Consider the following 18497-nt stretch of genomic DNA (forward strand, 5'->3'; position numbering starts at 1 on the left):
ATACATTTGATTGTATTTCATTTTCTGGATCCAAATTCATACTCCAGCAGTTCCTAGCCATTTTCAGATTATTGAAAAAATTTCGCCCATGCTAAGAGTCTGCCTTATCAATATGCCTGGTATTCTCTTTCAAACTTTGTTCATCTTTTGGTAAAGCATTCCACCTTACTGATGCTTGGTTATTTTGTCTTCCACTGGTCTTTAGTTTGTCTTCATTTGCACGGATAAATAACATGCTTGTGTTTTGTGCAGATATCTTTTTCTTGAGAGATACAATCTTAGGTAACGGCCACTGACGCAGCAACAAGCAGCAGGTTCTTTCTTCAAAACATTTAAAATCATGTGTTTTGGTTTTTAATTTATTTTCATTTAGTTGATGCGGGAAATGAGGCTTAACACATTATAAAAGGAATGGATTCTTGTCCCCACCATGCCTGGGGTGGAGGAGGCATTAACACTGGCAACCAAAACATTGTCGAAGCCAAGTATGAAGTCTTCATAAAATCTTTTTGTGTGTGCAGTTTTAAAGAAAATGTTCTGCTACCTTTGGATGTCTTTGCCCTCCACCGAGTTTATGTATATTGCTTTATTCTTTGGTTCTTTCTTCGTGGAGTGTTCATTGGCATTTTCCATGGTCTCAAAATTCGTATTTTCTTAAGCACATGGATGGTTGACACGAACCATTCAAGTCTGCTGCCATTTTCTTTTTGCTCTTTACCAACAAACTCTCTAAGAGTCTTTCATTGTTTTTTTTGGTCAATTTGCAGATTTGAGTCTTCTGTTTAGGTAGTTGATGGGCATACCCTTTGCCCTTGCCCTTCGCATTTGCTTTTGGTCAATTTGCAGATTTGAGTATTCTGAGCATTTGCTTATTTTTACTCTTCCAGCTTTGTTTTCACTCTTTTTTTTTTTTTTTCTCTCCAATCGTCTCCCTACTCACACTTCAACCACCCTCCCGCTCCTCTGCACTCCCACCAGAGTCCAAAAATAAGCATATTTTCACGTGAATCGCTTAACCACCCGAGGCAGTTGCTCCCGAAGACCAAATCCCTGTCACGGGTATCAAATGAAAAGGCACGCAATTCCCTACTAGAATAACGCTTTACAGTTGGACAAAGGAGTAGACTTCATCACGATCAACCAAGTACAGCTACAAATCACTGGCACGTTACCATCTTTCCAGCTAGATTACAACAATCACGATTTCACTTCTGTTTCCGAGATTAGTCAGTCAAAAAAAATCTCTCATAAAGGCAATAGTCACCAGAAAAAAAAAAAAAAAAAAAAGTCCGATCGTTCCTTCTCTCTGTACATTCATGGCTTCCTCTTCTTGGTTAGTAATCTGACTCTCCAAACCACGCTAATCTCAAATAAATTCACTCAACAAAAGGGGGAAAAAAATTGAGAGAGTTAAAAATGGCATGAGCTACAACTCCAGCTGATGACACAGTTCTTTCCTGAGCTTCTGAGAGAATAGTTTGCAAGCATCTATGCTAAGATCGATTGCGGCTGCAAGAGCCACGAACGCCGCTGCATCCTCTCGGCACCCTACATGCTGAACGCCTATCTCCACCACCGGCCGGCTGCATTTTCCTTCCCCTTCAGTGGTGGAAGACATGACGAACCCTCTGTATGCACACAAGGGCCAGAGCCCGTACCCGTAGTCCCCACTCTGGCGAGGGCTACACGCCGGAGAAGGACCTGCCGGTGTCGAACACCTCCCCAAATCGATACAGAACTTGCCGCCTCTGTTGGTTGAGAGAGTGGATTCCGCCAGGAGAATCCCTGAGTTGGACATATCTGGGAGGAGGAGCTCGAAGCGGTAACCAAGGGCGTCACCACCGCGCTCACGCCATGCCTCGAGGCGGCCCCACGGCTTAAGTGTACCATCGCCCCCCGGTCGGAGAATTAGCCACGCGCCGGGATTCGCCCGAGAGACGCGGTCGGAGTTGGGGGAAGCGACAAAGGGGGTGACCATGGAAGCCGTGGCTACACGGGAGCCAGAGAGGTCGTGGACAGTGATGGACCAGCCTTTGCGCTCTTTAGCCGGGCGCTCTCGGTCGCTCCCTAGGGAACTCAACCAGCTTCTTGAGCAGCTCGGATCAGATTGAGTGCTTCTGTTGATAGAATCAATCAAATAGGACAAGGTTAAGAAGAATTCGAGCACAAAACCAACATCAAAATGAAACTAAGCAAATAGCTCGGGGATGATAAAAACAACCAAACTATGTACAAGGAACAGATTCAAGAAAAAATGGAACAATTCCATGGCTTACGCGACATAGCAATAAGAGTGAAAAAATCAATACACGGACGTCTGGAATTAAGCATAAAAGAAATAAGAAATAGGAAAACCAGAGAATTTTTCAACCGACATTGAGAATTCAACCACCAATGACAAAAGCAAATTGTCGTTAAATAAAGAGGTAAAACAAAGATCAAAGAAATATAAACCTGGATCTGTTATTCCATTCGCCAGAATTTCGAAGGCTGAACTTGCACGTAAAAACCGGCTGCCTCAAATTCCCCTGGATCTGAAACACTTGTGGGCTGCACTCCGGCTCTCCATCAAATTCAAACACGAACCTCGGATCCGGCTCCGCCCTCACACTCAAGTACATCTGCGTAGACGAACCTTTGGCACCTTTCCCAATTGAAACCCAGCCGTTCTGAAAATTCACAGCCCTCGACTCCGTACCTGTAAGATCCAAGGGCAACGAAACCTTTCCCAAAAGCTTCCCTGAATTAACACCGCAAGTAGTACCCCTTCTGCCAGTATAGATCTCAATCTTCAAACACGTCTTCCCGGCAAAAATCGATTTGACGGCCAACTTATCCACATCCGACTTGGAAAGATGAAAGGTAGCAGACAAAGTCTGCGGGTTACCGTCGGGATAAGCGGTCTCCGGCGGAATGAGCGGTATAAGAGAGGTCTGGCAAGGGAAATTCTTAAGACGGATTTTGCAATAACAAGGAGAGGTGGAAGGGTGCACGCCGGAGCGAACAGGCTTAGCAGCAACAGGTATCTTGACGGCGAGATTTCCAACAAGAAGACGAACAAAAGGGCAAGGATCCATGGCCAGAGGAGGCCCGTGGGGCGAATATTTGGGGCACTAATACCAGACTTGTAACAGAACGTTTACAGGAGTGAAGTTTCCGTTAGAGAGAAGGGAAGAGGTTTTAAGAGGGGGACGCCATGGTGGATCTGCAACAGGCTGGAGCAGAGCTGCAGGGTAAGAGGATGAGAATCGACAGAAACCAAAAGAAATGGAAGAACCATTTCATGGGGGAGCGTGTGGACGTGAGCTGGTGCCCAATGCGCACACGTACGACGCCAACGTGAATCGCTCGCACTCTGATCTGGCGGGCGTCTGTTCCTGCTCCTGCCGCTTCTGATTTCTCACTCCTTTTGTTTTTATTAATATTATTTTAAATTTACGAGGAAGAACGAGTACGGAAGCCAGCATTAATGGCAAAAGTGCTGGAAGACAGCTGCGGACAGGCTGGAGTGAGCGAAGGCGAGGGCGTGACGCTATCGGCCCAGCCAAATTCCAAAAAGACTCTCAGCAATAATAAAATGACGCCTATATCCTTCTTTCTCGCCCTTACCCTTACAGGATCCGAGTCGATGTCAGGCTGATGGTGGCACGTGGCGACTTGCCGACGCGGCGACGGAAATGAGATTGGGCCTGTTTAATGGGTTAGGGTGGGAGAGTCTCTCGTTGGCCTGAGAATCGGAGATGGGCCCAAATACCGTCGACAGAAAGCGTCCTAGTAGTTGTTGTAGTGGGCACTGGTTGAGGATTTTATTTATTTTAGGCCCAATAAATTTACATAGGGTATTAAAATAATAAATTATTTTATTTGAGTTTTTTAAATTAAAAAAATAACTACAGGAACAGGTCATAAAGGAGACTAAACTCAAGTCTAGTCAATGTTAACTATGATCTACATAGTGACTTACACTATATAATTGACCACAACAACCAATTTGTCATAATTCACCCAGACATATGAATATTGCAAACTAAGTTATCCATCCTTGATCGATAAAGGAATTTTTCAATATCACAGTGATTTACAAAAGTTCACTAGGCACACGAACCTAGACCCATAAGGGAATTTTTCAGTAGGGCTTACCTACACAAAAATAACTTAACAACCTTTCCTCTTTAGCCATATAGGCCTCTGTTAATCAAACTAATTAGAAAATGGTCTTGGTTATCAAGGCTTGACTCGACATTGTAATTGATATTTGCTAATAATTCAGCCATTTTTACAAATAAATTAGTTAAATTTTATGATTCAAGTAAATATGACAAACACAATCAAACTTATGCACCTATCTATGTAATATAAGAAATGATAATAGATTTCACAATCCTAATCCTCCATTGCATCCAAAGAGTTCAATACAATTTAAAAAAGTGAAGTTAGGTAGCAAAATGAGGTTTAACCTAACTGAATAATTGAAGTGATTCATTGATAACATGCAAAAAAGCCACCATTTCTAGGTATTTGATCGTTTCCTATCCACCCACTACCTCTTTTAGTCTTATTCACCATTTTTATATTAACATGAGAAATAGTCGAAAAAAAAAAAAACTACAAAATGAAAGAAGGTAAATTAACTTGTAGTAAATACAACACTTAAATTACCAATCTTATGATGTGAGTGAAAATTAGAAAGAAAAGAGTACCTATATGTGAATCAGTACTCTAATGCAAGATGTGATTTAGTTCATGAAAAGTTTCACTAAAAAATAGTCAGTGAGACTAAAGATGGATTAGTGGTAGAGCTTGGAATATGCGACTTTTTCACATCAAGGTTTGGTTTTAGGTTCACTAGGTAGATGGCATATTTCAAAGTTTTCCTATGCTTTTCCTGAACCACAATAGTTGTTGGACAACTTTCTACTCTTGAAGCAATCCTCTAAGACTTGCAAAATACACATTTAGATGGTCATCATGCTTCGTATTATACACTCTTTAAAAACATTAAACAGCTCTTGAAGGCAATCAAGGGAAGAATATAATGTAGCGCAAGTGTCCCAATCTTCCATGCTATTAATTAGCCTGGTAATAACTAAAGCATCTTCCTTCAACCACCTTTGATAAGAAACATCATCTTCGATGGTAGAGGAAAGTTGCTTAAAAATCTTCGATGGTTAGTAGCAAGATCTCGAGTTATTAAAAATCTTTTAATAAATTGGACCCATGTGCCATAATTGAAAAGTCCTTTGAGACAATTGTTATGATCTTAAAAAAAATCATGTTTGTCCACACTTTTAGCCATGCTTGGCATGGAACAAGACCATAAATAATGTGGGAAGTAAGAAGGAGTTTAGTACTTAGAAAAGACAAAAAAGGTTAAATGAAACTCAACTAATGCATGTAAGATACTTATGGAAAGGACTTGAAAGATATGAAAACCCTAATTTAGGGTTTTAAGCTACGTAAACTAATGAAACTCTAAAAAAATAAGAGAACAAGTAAGCCAGTAAAGCGGACAATTCAAATTGTATTTTGACATGCAAAACAAAGAAAAAAAAATTAAATTTGATAAAGTATACTAGGAAACGAAAATGTGAATTTCGATAGGTGTCAACCTAAATGCGCCTGCATGTAATGAGTCTAGCAATAGTGGTTTACATGACCCTCTATTACTAAAGATTACCAACCTATGAAAGGATCAAAACAAGTTGATTTTAATGCAAACTTATTTAAAAAACTTTGGACTTGTTGGTAACAATTTGTCTTGTATAACTTTTCTTTGGCTTCAACTTGAAAATTTGAACAACTTTAATGAAACCCTAGAATCCCTATTCTGATACCATGTGAGATTCTAGGGTTTCATATATAAAAATATTACGATTTGAGAGAGAAACAAAGGAGGAATGAGATGTAGAAGAGAGGAAGTAGGAGAAAGAAAACCAAAGGAGAAGAGGAAATGACTGAGAGAGAGTTAGTTGGGAAGCATTTTAGAGATTAGGTCTTGCACTTCTCTTCTATTTATAGCTCAATAAGCTTATTACATAAAGACAAATATACTCAAAGGGTTACACTACCACTATATTTTAATTATTTAAAATATAAATAATAATTTCAATAGTTATATTGATTTTAGAATATTATATTTTGAAAAATTGTAATCTAAGATTTTACATACCAGTGAATTTTATAGCCTTTCACTCGGTGACCCCTGTCCCATCTATAAGAAGGAAAAGGGGAGGGCAAGGCAAAGACTTGCTCTACCCTTTGTTCTTTTGGGGGAGGGGCCCCTATATCCCCTACCAACACATGGAAACTTCACACATTGGAATACAGTGCATGTGTCCCTTTACACTCTTGCGTTTGACTCTAAATAAGGACATATGAAGCATATTTACAAGCAAATAGGGGAAGGAGGAAATTGATTCGATCTAGATTGATTTTTTTGTGATTCATTAGTTGAATCACAAAAAAACTATCAGGGCAGTCTTTTTTTCTCCTCCCTTTAGTTTTTTACACATATTAGACCCATACAAAAAGACCAAGTCCAATTGAATCTAGTTCAATTGGCTAGTCTAGTTTGTGTTTAATAACATTTAAACAAAAAAAATTAATTAAACAATTTCAGTACTACCATGAAAAATCTTTCAGATGAACAACTATTAGGGTTTGTTAGTACACTTGGAAAGTTGGAGTGGGATGTGAATTTTACTCACTTAAATGATAAAATTACGTTAATGCATGCGAAATGGTGGAGTGGAATTTACTTTACCTAGAGAAATTAGATCTCTTTATTTCTTCACAAAATGATGAAATCTAAAATTTCAGCTCTCAGAAGTAGAATCTACTTTCCATCAAATGATTGCATATCGTCCTTTAAACGACAAGAGTGTGATGGCTTCGAAAGATCCTTCCCATCCTCCATCTCATCCTCTTCTGTCTTCGTCTTCGTCTCAGGGAAAAAGTTTCCTATTATTGTGCTAGGAGGCTTCTCTTATTTTTTTCCCTTTAAAGAAATTAATAATTAATTAATATAAATATATAATTATTCTAAATCACATATAATTTTTATTAACTAAAAAATGTCTTATAATAATACTTTTTCTCTTAGAATTCACATTCGCTCTTCTTTTTCTCTAGGTAATGTATTTTCCAATTGCACTAACGCTCCAAATGAGCTCCGGCCAGCAACCTTCGCGAGCTACGGTCGCTCGCTGCCCAGGTCGAACGTTTAACCTTTTGATGATAACCCCCGCGTGTTGAGGAGTCCTGATCAGGTGAAATTCCTAATGCAGAAGGGTACTTTCGTAGGACGTTGCCCTAACCCTTTTGTATTGTCTTTGAAATTCGCCTCTTCCTTCGTCGATATAAACCATCATCTCTTGCGAAACCTTGGTTCGCCTCTTGTTCAACGGAGTAATACTGTTACATCGTCGGGAAAGGTAAGTGATATCGCTTGCCTTTTGTTTCTGTTGGATTTTCTTTCGTTCTCTTCGCTTCGGCTCAATGGGGATTGACTTGTTTATTTTATTTTCAGATTTTGGTGGATTCTGTTTTTTTTTTTTTTTTTCTATTTGATCGGTATTTATGTGTCGACATTGTTTTCTTAAGGGAATGGTTGATCTGATTATGCATTTGTGTTTAGATTTTGTTCTATTATTAATTATATATATGATGGGAGCTGATAGACGAATCTAGTGAGCTTCTGGTGGTTTGATTTATTGGCGGTTATAGATTTGTAGTTTCTTTATTTTATTTTTTATGATCTGTTGATCTATGGTGTTTGTCTTTCTTTGAATTTCCATAATTTAATTTTCTGGTGTTATGAAGTTTTCAATTCTCAGTGGATAAGCTTAAATTTTCTTCTAATGAATTTGATGGTGTGTGCTTAAGTTAAAATTCTGTTTTTTTTTTAATTGCACAACTTTATCTTCTGCTGGAGTATTTGGGTTCTCGTGTCTAACTATTAAATGTTCAAATTCTTTCCCTTGAATCCATTGAATGAAAGGCATTGAGCGAAGCTAGTGCACAATTGGTCTGGATTTTCTTCATTATTTTAAGAATGCTAGTAGGTTGTTCGGGCTTGGCTTGGTTGATAGGTGTTTACATGATATGTAGTCATATTATGGTGACTCGGTTAAGAGTATTCTCTAGGTATTCTGTAGTTTCCCGAGAAGATAAGTATTGTCCTAATATTTACTAGTCTGTTAGAGAAGAAAAGGTCATTGACATGATAAACTTTACTTCCTTGACACCCAGCACAAGTTCCTGTTGGCTGTCTTTAATTATATATTTGCATGCAATGTTTTATGTAATTTTCAATGAGCCTTTGTTTTTGGGCCTTTTCTGTATCTTTGTTCAAGTGATGAATAATGTGCAAAAGTACCTTCCAATTTGACAATTTAATTGGAATTACACATAGTTAACTTCATTTGGATAAACCACTGCTGCTGCATTCATCCCAATGTAACAAGCATACTCTTGTATTAGAAGATTTTCATATAATTCATTTGTGCATTACTGTTTCAGCGCCAGTGGTTGTAAACTTTTTTTTTCATAAATTGGTGTAAATGTTTCTTTTGCTTCCTCTATTTGATTATTTTTTTCTTTAATGCTGTCTACAGGAAACAAAGCAGATTTTATCTGGAATCCGTGCATTTCCAAAGTGGAGGGTGTGAAGTGTAAAGCTTTTATGTCTGAGTGGGCCTCTCTGTATTTGGGATCTATCGGATTACTTGGGGAATACTGGCCCACTAGAAAAAATTATTGGCATTCTTCTGAGAGAGCTGATTGCATGCATCTTCAGCCATTTCAGGATTTTATCAAAGGTCAAGGTTGTGATTGGATACAACCTTTTCCAGTCTTGAGAAATCAGCAAAGCCTTTTTTCAGGTTCTTACAATCTCTTATTTTTCCATACCCGGTAGTTACTGCCTTGTTTGATTGTTCTCATCATCGAGATATTGAGACCAGAAGAAGATGGCTTTACAGAACATAGGCTCAGCAAACAAAGATGATGCCTTTTACCGGTATAAGATGCCTAGGATGATGACAAAAATTGAAGGTCGTGGGAATGGCATAAAGACCAATATTGTCAATATGGTAGACATTGCAAAGGCTTTGGCTAGGCCTGCATCATACACTACAAAGTACTTTGGCTGTGAGCTGGGGGCCCAGTCCAAATTTGATGAGAAGACTGGTACCTCACTTGTCAATGGGGCTCATGACACGGCAAAGTTAGCTGCACTTCTTGAGAATTTTATAAAGAAGTATGTCCAGTGTTATGGCTGTGGCAACCCAGAGACTGAAATTCTTATCACTAAGACACAGATGATAACCCTTAAATGTGCTGCATGTGGCTATGTGTCTGATGTAGACATGAAAGATAAACTCATCAACTTCATAATTAAAAATCCTCCAGAGCAGAAGAAAGGAGGAAAAGATAAGAAGGCTCTGAGGAGAGCTGAAAAAGAACGACTGAAAGAGGGAGCTGCAGCTGATGAGGAACAGAAGAAGTTGAAGAAAGAAGAAAAGAAGAAAAGTGTTCCAGCTTCTTCCAAGGAGGGAAGAGATTCAAAGGTTTCAAAGAAGAAATCCTTGCAAGGCTCTGATGAGGATCATTCATCTCCCACAGCTAGTGGTGTGGACGAAAACAGAGCAACTGACGACGACGATGATGTTCTGTGGCAAACTGATACCTCCAAGGAGGCTGCTCAAAAGCGCATCCAGGAGCAGCTTAATGCTGTGACAGCAGAGATGGTCATACTTTCCACTGATGAACCGGAAGAGGAGAAGAAATCAAAACCTGCGAAAAAGACATCAAAGGCAGAAAATGGTGAAGTGCAAAGCTGCACCCACGAAATTTTAGTTTTGAAGATTAAAGAGAATTTGAAGAAGGGATCCACCCCAGTGCAACTGGCCTTATTTTTGGAGTCCCTTTCTGGGTCTCGTGGGCATGTTTTCAATGCTTTGTTTGAGGCCTTATTTGATGGTGTTGAGAAGGGCTTTGCAGAAGATGTTGCCAAGAAGAAGGACTATCTTGTGGCTGCCATGCAGGAAGATGGATCCCAGATGGTTGTACTCCAAGCTATTGAATCTTTCTGTAAGAAAGCAAGTGGGGTAGCAGTTAAAGAGAGCGGCCTTGTTCTGAAAGCCCTTTACGATGCAGATGTGTTGGAGGAAGAGAGCATCCTGAAATGGTATAGAGATGGAGTGGGTGGGAGCGATAAGAATTCTCAGCTTTGGAAGAATGTGAAACCTTTCGTGGAATGGCTTCAGAGTGCAGAGTCCGAAAGTGAAGAGAGTGATTAGCTGAAGCTATGCACATCCTGCGGCTGTTTTTCGTAATTAAGTTTTCCGTTGATTGCATGTTTGAATTGTCTTAATGAATGTCAGTGTCTGGATGGGGCAATCGATTCATCGTTTTCGCTAGAAATTACGAACTACATGAATTAACTTAGTGTATGCGTGAAGATTTCATGCTAAAAAGATAGGACTTCTATCAACAGTAGATTATCAAATATTGATTAATGGTCAAGATTGAAAAGATCTGATCTCAGGTAGTCATAGATAAAATTGTCAAAAGTCAAGATCTGGAGGATTAGTCAAAAGGGTTAATCTGTGGTAAAAACTAGGGTTTTGGTAAAAAAATTGGTATTAATCATCGAGATCAAGGCCCAATTGATAATCAGAATGATGCATATTGTCTAGGACTACAACTAAGGTCAAATCCAAATGGGATACCACCTAAGTGGCATCTAAGTGTTATACAAGCCAAAAAAAAGGATCATAAAAAGTGACAAATGGTATCATAAGAATGATCCACTCAAGCAAATGGGATACCACCTAAGTGGCATCTAAGTGTTATACAAGCAAAAAAAGGATCATAAAAGTGACAAATGGTATCATAAGAATGATCCACTCAAGCAAAGAGTATCATAAGAATGATCCACTCAAGCAAAGAGAGCGACACATAGGTCACACATAAGTGATACATAGTGTTGGAAGAAGCCTCCCCACCTTGAAGTAAAGGTGGCAAAGGGTAAGGTGAGGTGTCACATCCTCATCCAATGAAGAATAGATTTTATCAGGTGACCTTCTCTCCTTGTATCTATACCTACTCAAAGTGATCTGATGAAAAAATTTATGAGGAAATTTTGTCTATCAAGTGAGAAAGGTTCTATTGAAACTTCAAATATTCGAATTTCATTTGAGAACTTTGTTGGATTCCTGCAATCAAAGTAGTAACAAATGATCGTCTTCACTATTACTTTCTCTCCATCTTGGATCCACCACTGCAATACAAGGTTAGTTAATTAAGGAGGTTGCAGTTTGTTTGCCAGGTTAAACAAAACATAATTAAATTTGTGTGTGGAGATCAAATCAATTAATTAAATTAGAGGTTGGATATTTCATCACTTGGAATTTCTTGTATTTATGGACGCACCAATTCACAAATCAACTCTTTTATACATCGACATTTTTAGTATACCCAATGGGACATTCTCTACCTCTCATCTCCTTCTCCACTATCGACTCAATGGCTTCATATGGCAATAAAGACCTACAACCCGGTTACAACTTACTCATATTCAAGACAACCACTACGCATTTGGGTGCTTCTTTCTTTCAAAAGGAAGCACCTGCTAGTACTTCCATCACTCACGTGACGACTAAAAATCTCTCCAACAATCAACCTTCTTTTAGGAGAACAAACTGTGAACGACATTGCAACGGAAGCCTATAGACCAAGCTTCCATAAGCCAGAACCGATCGATCACCGAGCCATAAATAGAATTCTTTTATTATCATTTTGTGTATAAATACCTTTGTAATCTTAAGTTATAATCGTGGTAAATAAAGAGTTTTTTCCTTAAAACTTTCATGGTATCAGAGCGGGTTGATCTCCTGCTTATCTGATAGTTATTTTTTTCGGCGAGAAGCTTCCAATCGATCTCCTCTACGCGCATTGCAACTCTGATTCGCTGTTGCCCACCTTTGCGCACCGGCATAGTCATCGCCCCTCTGATTTCGTCCTGACGTGATAGCCCCCGACATTCTGCCTTTTTCCCATTTTGCTGTTTCCTACCCTAAGCGACCACCGGCGTACCCTTTCCGCCTCGATAGACCTTCCTTCTCCAGGCATAGGTCGGTGTAGCTTGACACCACCAACCCCTTGATCACCAACAAGAATTGCGCCACTATCACTCTCCCGACATTGGTAATCGCTGTTGACATTGGCTCATTCTACGTCCCGACACGAAGGCACACCAGACGCGCCGGAACAATCAAATTTTTTTTTTCTCTTGAGGGACCACCAGAATCGGTGTCCCTCAATTACTTTTTTGAGTCTGAGCGGTGCTGAGAGTAAGCCAACCCACATGAACCTGGGTCGGTCCGTGGTTCCAACCTGAACCCAACTCAACTCATAGATCCTTTAAAAAAAATGGCGCTTGAATCATTTTCTCTTATTTTCCCTTTTCATACCCTCATCCATATGATTGCCATTAAAATTTCTTCCACAACATATCTTGTGGAAAAACCAACTTATTCTTCTTTTGGAAAGTCAAAATCTCCTCAACTATGTAGATAGAACTTTCACGCCACCACCTCAGTTTACTACCGCAGATTTTATCACCCCTACTACGGAATATTTGCAATAGAGAGTAATGGATCAATGCCTTCTCAACCTCCTCCTTTCCTCCCTCATCGAAGAGGCAATGGCCTAAGTTGTTGTCCTTTCCACTGCATGCCAAGTCTGCCTCGCATTGGAAAATGCCTTCAGTCGAAATCTGACTCAAACACGATCTCCAACAACTAAAGCGCGGCAATCAATTTGTAATAGCTTATACCCACGTTTTCAAGGGTCTCCATGATCAGTTTCACACGATCGGTAGACTTGTCGATAACATTGACAAACTCCACTAGTTTCTCTGTGGACTTGGCCCTGAATTTTCCACCTTCTCCGTCACACAAATGGCCCTCACTCCTCTTCCTTACTTCTCTGACCTCGTCTCTAGAGTCGAGAGCTTTGAGCTCTTTCAAAAATCTCTTGAAATTTTTGTCTCTCCCGTTGTTGCTTTCACTGTCGCACCCTGTGGATCAGACTGGTTGACCCGCTACGGCTCTAGTCGAACCTATGACAGAACTAATGGTTCTAGCCACCTTTATGTCAACCAAGGCCGAACTCATTCTGGACAATGGCGCCACCCTCCTCACTGTCAGAATGTTGTCTTTATACTGATTGATACAACCGTTTACCCACATCACTTCTTGATGGTCCCTCCTCACCGCACCAAACTTCCAGTCCAAAACCTACCGAAATATGAATCACTCATCCTGCTCCTACTCTAGTCTCTACACTACTGTTGGTTTCTCACCCTATGCTAACACAAGGTAAAGTTGGTATTTTCAAACCACGCCATCCGGCCAACCTTGGTATCATGGGCAACTCTGGACTTCTCTCTACTCTCCTTGTCTCTACTACACCTAAAGGATTCAAATCTGCCGCTAAGAATCCTGCTTGGCTTGCTGCCATGAATGAAGAGTTTCAAGCTCTACAACATAATCGGACCTGGATTTTAGTCCCTCGACCTGCCAACACCAACTTTGTGGGCTCCAAATGGGTGTTTTGGACCAAATACCTGCCTAGTGGATCCATTGAGTGTCTCAAAACAAGCCTCGTTGCCAAGGGTTACAGTCAAATCCCTGGTCATGACAACACTGAAACCTTTAGCCCTGTGGTAAAATCTACTATTGTCCGAGTTGTGATCTCTATTGCTATGACCAACAAATGGCCTCTTCACCAACTTGATGTCAAGAATGCATTCCTCAATTGTACTCTCACTGAAAATATTTATATGGAACAACCTTCTGAGTACATTGACCCTCGTTTTCCTCATCATGTTTGTCAGTTGCAGAAAGCTCTCTACGATCTCGAGCAAGCTCCTCGTGTCTGGTTCTAGCTCTTCAACTCTTTTATCACTCAACTTGGATTCTCTTACAGTTGTGTTGACACTTTTCTGTTTGTCTTTCATAAACATTCAAATGCTATATATCTACTCCTTTACGTTGATGACATATTTATTACTAGCAACAACTCGGCTCTTATCACCAAGTTCACTCGTGAGCTTAATTTTGAGTTTGTAACTAAAGATTTGGATCCGCTCAGTTACTTTCTTGGCCTTGAAGTTTCGCCAACTACCGATGAATTATTTATCAGTTCACGATTTGAGTCCATTTTACAGCACTCGATGCACTGTAACACTGATAGAGCTCATCAACATGAAGCAATGGAAACGATAAAAAGTGATTGATTATATCTGATCATTGAAAAAACATAAGCCTTAATTGTAAACAAAGTACCAACTTGTTGACTAAAATCGATATTGGCATGTTCATTGGAGGGATGTATTGGGGCTTACTCTACTTTTTATAGTGCCAAAAGTTCAAAGATTTCTAAGAGTTGGCATGGGAAGCCCATAACATAGAAATCCTCATTGTTAAGAAGTATAATGAAGCTATTCACTTTAGTTCTCTTTCATTCTTCATAAGTAGCCCTAAGTGCACTCTTATAATTTTTTTTAATCAAACCTCATAATATAAATATATGTTAGAGGAGCTCGCACCATTCTAGACCTAAAGGGTATGTGTGTGTGTATGGGGGGTGGGTGTGGTTCTTCGACATTCTCTCTCTTTGTGGTTGTTCTCCACTTGTGCCCTCTCTCAATGTCTCACCCTAGTTAGCGCTCTTTTCTCTTTTCTTTTTTCTTCCTCTTCTCCGCCCAACACCTTTAGTTATGAAACCCTATAATCTAACATGGTATCGGTTGGAATTATGGTTTCAAATATATTATTTATGAAATAAAATTACCAAGATTTTATAGGTGTGGGACCCATTTCTAGATGTTTTGTCATTGGATATTCATTACAGGGAATAATGGCTAGCACATCCCCCTGTAGAGGTAGATTAATTGGGTGCTTTGACTTGTGGACACATCCCTTGGGAATAAGGAGATGTATCTCTCTTGAGGGGATGTATCTCTCCTTAGAGGATGTATCTCTCCTAAGGGGTTGTATCCTTATGAATAGTCATTAGTGCCACACCATTTGGAAATCTATAAATTCTTCTATGGTCTTACAAGTGAGGCTAAGGCTATTTGCACACCCAGTCTAGCTGAACGAGAGCAAGCTTATCACTTGTAAATGAATTATCAAAGGCTATCTTGTGCACTTCAAGTTTTATTTATATTCTTCAAGATGAAAGGTATGCTCTCTTTATTCTTCTTATTTCAATTCTATGATATATGTATGGCTCTCAAGATAAGGAGAATTATAGAGGATTTAATATCTATTTCTATGATATTTATTTTATTATTATTAGATTTCAAGTCTAACAAATACAAGTGATAATGCCTCTACTGGTATCATAGAGATAGATTCTAATTTTCTATATTTTTTCCATATTTGTTTTGGATTTTTTGGCTATTTATTTGTGAATGGAAATAAGCCTAGTTTAGGCTTATTGTGTTCTGGCGCCGTAGGCGGGCTTGTTGGTGCGAGCATGCCAATGCGCGGGCCGTTGTGTGCGGGCCTGCCAATGCGTAGGCTGTTGTGCACTGGCCTACTGGTGCGGGCCTGCCAATGCTCAAACTACTGTTTGGGCATGCATGCTAACACGCGGGCTTGTGCGGTCCGGGTCTATAATGATCTAGGACCATGAACCAAACTGGGTTTTGCTAATATAATGTGCCAGAATGTGTTTTAAGAGTTGTTTTGACCCAGAAGTTTATTTTTAATGGAATTTTCGTGCTATTTGGAATTTATTTGGCTATTTGAGATTCAAGACTATAGGTATGAAGATTTATATGTTGATATTTTTTAAATAGTTCATATCTAATTGGTTTAGTTGTTGGATAATTATTTCTTTGCTATAATTTCTTGAAGCATTTATAATTTGTCTTATTGCATGCCTTGTTATATATTTATGTATTTTATGTGAAAATTAATTTAATTATATAATTTTCAAAATCCCCAAAGGGTAAGTATGAATTAATTTATTTGTTTGTTTGTTTGTGATATTGTTGTTTGTTTATTATGTGCGGAATGATTTGCCTAGTAACTCTCATGAATCCCCAAAGGGTAAGTGGGAGTACTAGATGGCTGAGATGATTGTATAATTATGTATGTTCTCCCAAATATTGAAATATTTTTTGGATGATAGGAACATCCAGTAGTGGACATAATTTTGCTGAGTCCCTAAAGAAAAATATACTTGACTAATTATGTGAACTGGTCACAACGGGTTGACATAATGCTACGAGGCTATTAGGTTTGATAAGATTATCAAAATGAATACTCCTCCTTAAAGACCTTCCCAAATAAACTACCCCAATAATCTAAAAAAGTATAAGAAGGACCTTAGAAAATTCAAGGAATGGGATGATGCTAATAAAATTTCTATGTCACATATTCTTGGGGCTCTAAGTGAGACTCTCTTGATGACTTATTTTCATGTCCCCACTACAAAAGAGATTCTCGACCAGATTGAGGCTAAATATGGTAAAAAGTCATCTACTCACATCAATAACTTGTGGCAAAAGTTCACTCGTGCCAAATGCGCAAAAAATGTTGAAGTGAGAAAACATGTAAATGATATGTTTGACATGGCAGATGAGTTACAATATCATGGTAGACCAATGGATGAAGAAACTAAAGTGGTCACCATTATCAACTCTTTACCCAAATAGGTCAAATATATTTAAGATTTTTATTCTTTATCCAACACAAAGTGGACTATATTTGATTTGGTTAATATGATCGACCACCAGTCCGATAGAATCAATCCAAGTATTGAGTTAGATAAAACTTTACCTAGCGCTAACGTAGTTTTGAAGCTGAAGAAGAAAAATTTTAAGAAGAAGGGAAAGAGCTTTCGATTTCAAAACTTCAAGGACAAAAAGGTCAATCAACAAAGGGTTGAAGTACATGCAAATCAACGTGTTTGCTTCTTCTGTAATAAGCCTGGACATATAAAGAAGTATTGTAGGGTTTTTAAAAACCATGCAAGAAGGGCAACATGAGAACACTAGTGAGTCCTTATCTTTTGAAACTTGTACTATTTATTTCAAGCCTTTTAGTTGGTGGGTTGATTCTGGTGCAATTGTTCATGTATCGAATCAATTGCAGGGCTTCAAGGAGCTAAGAAATATTGAGGACAGAACAAGCTTTATTTACATGGGAAATGATGAAAAGGCCATTATGGAAGATGTGGGAACTTACCGACTAAAGCTTGTTGATAACAAGTTTTTTTATTTAGAAGATTGTCTTTATGCTCCTTCTATGAGAAAAAGTCTATTATCTATATCTTACTTTGAGAAACTTGGATTTACATTTTACTTTGGAAGTGAAAAGTTTCATATGTTACAAGACGATAAAGTTATTTTGAGAGGTTTTCAAAATTCTGGTCTATATCAATTGTAAATTAGTGGAAATATGGTGTCCAATGTTCCTACTTCTTCGGATATTAAAGAAAATGAATTGTATTTGTGGCATTTACGACTAGGGTATATAAACAAGGATAAAATTACAAGTGTTGTGACACAAGGATTATTGAAAATTCTTTCACATAATGATTTTCCTATTTGTGAGTGTTGTATATATGGAAAAATGACAAAGATACCTTTTCCATCCAAAGGCTCAAGAAGTTCTCATGTTCTGATATATGTGGACCTATGAATGTGAATACTTGTAATGGTCATTCGTATTTTATCACATTTATAGGTGATTGTTCAAGATATGGAAAAATATATTTATTGTATAAAAAAAATGAGGCCTTAGATTATTTCAAAACCTTCAAATTGGAGGTAGAAAATGCCACTGGAAGGAAGATCAAAACATTGCAAACTAATAGAGGTGGAGAGTATTGTTCGGAGTTATTCTCTGAATTTTGCAAGTCAAATAGGATTAGCCATATGTTTAGCATGCCTTATACACCTGAACAGAACGATACTGCTGAAAGGAGAAATCAAACCTTACTAGAGATGGTAAGATATGTGATGACACTTGCAAATTTGCCAATATCCTTTTGGGGAGAAGCACTATTGACAGCTACCTATATCTCAAATAGAGTACCTTCAAAGTCAGTTGAGAAAATATCTTATGAGGTATGGTCAGGCTAATCCAAGTTTCACTCACTGGGAATGAGTTAAATGGGTAATGCGCTATCTAAAACGAACAAAGTCATATGCTTTGACTTATCAAGCGGACAAGTTGGAATTGATTGGTTATTCCGACTCAGATTATCAAGGATGTATTGATACCCGCAAGTCTACTTCTGGTTTTATTTTTATGTTTGGCGGAGGTGTCATTTCTCGGAAAAGCAAGAAGCAAGACTGTGTCGCGCAATCAACTATGGAGGCAGAATAAGTGGCTATGAACTTAACTACCAGAGAGGTTGTCTATCTTCGCAAATTCTTGCGAAGTCTTCTAGTAGTAGACTGTGTGGAG

At 38.7% G+C, this 18497-nt stretch overlaps 2 protein-coding genes across 2 annotated transcripts; one reads left to right on the plus strand and one right to left on the minus strand.

Moving 5' to 3' along the window:
- Positions 1 to 1145: 1145 nt before the first annotated feature.
- LOC137952311 (uncharacterized) lies at positions 1146 to 3390 on the minus strand. Its single transcript, XM_068799441.1, has 2 exons — positions 2455 to 3390; positions 1146 to 2117 (listed from the first exon to the last, which is right to left on the minus strand). The coding sequence occupies exons 1-2, from the start codon at positions 3075 to 3077 to the stop codon at positions 1427 to 1429; spliced, it is 1314 nt and encodes a 437-aa protein (XP_068655542.1). The 5' UTR covers positions 3078 to 3390; the 3' UTR covers positions 1146 to 1426.
- A 3899-nt stretch (positions 3391 to 7289) lies between these two features.
- LOC137951515 (eukaryotic translation initiation factor 5-like) lies at positions 7290 to 10480 on the plus strand. Its single transcript, XM_068798215.1, has 2 exons — positions 7290 to 7433; positions 8616 to 10480. The coding sequence occupies exon 2, from the start codon at positions 8970 to 8972 to the stop codon at positions 10299 to 10301; it is 1332 nt and encodes a 443-aa protein (XP_068654316.1). The 5' UTR covers positions 7290 to 7433; positions 8616 to 8969; the 3' UTR covers positions 10302 to 10480.
- The last annotated feature ends 8017 nt before the right edge of the window (positions 10481 to 18497 follow it).

This window comes from Aristolochia californica, unplaced genomic scaffold (assembly GCF_029961685.1).
Source record: "Aristolochia californica isolate CCGP_79_NKW_82.1479 unplaced genomic scaffold, dmAriCali1.0.hap1 SCAF_15, whole genome shotgun sequence".
In the NCBI taxonomy this organism is placed as follows: domain Eukaryota; kingdom Viridiplantae; phylum Streptophyta; class Magnoliopsida; order Piperales; family Aristolochiaceae; genus Aristolochia; species Aristolochia californica.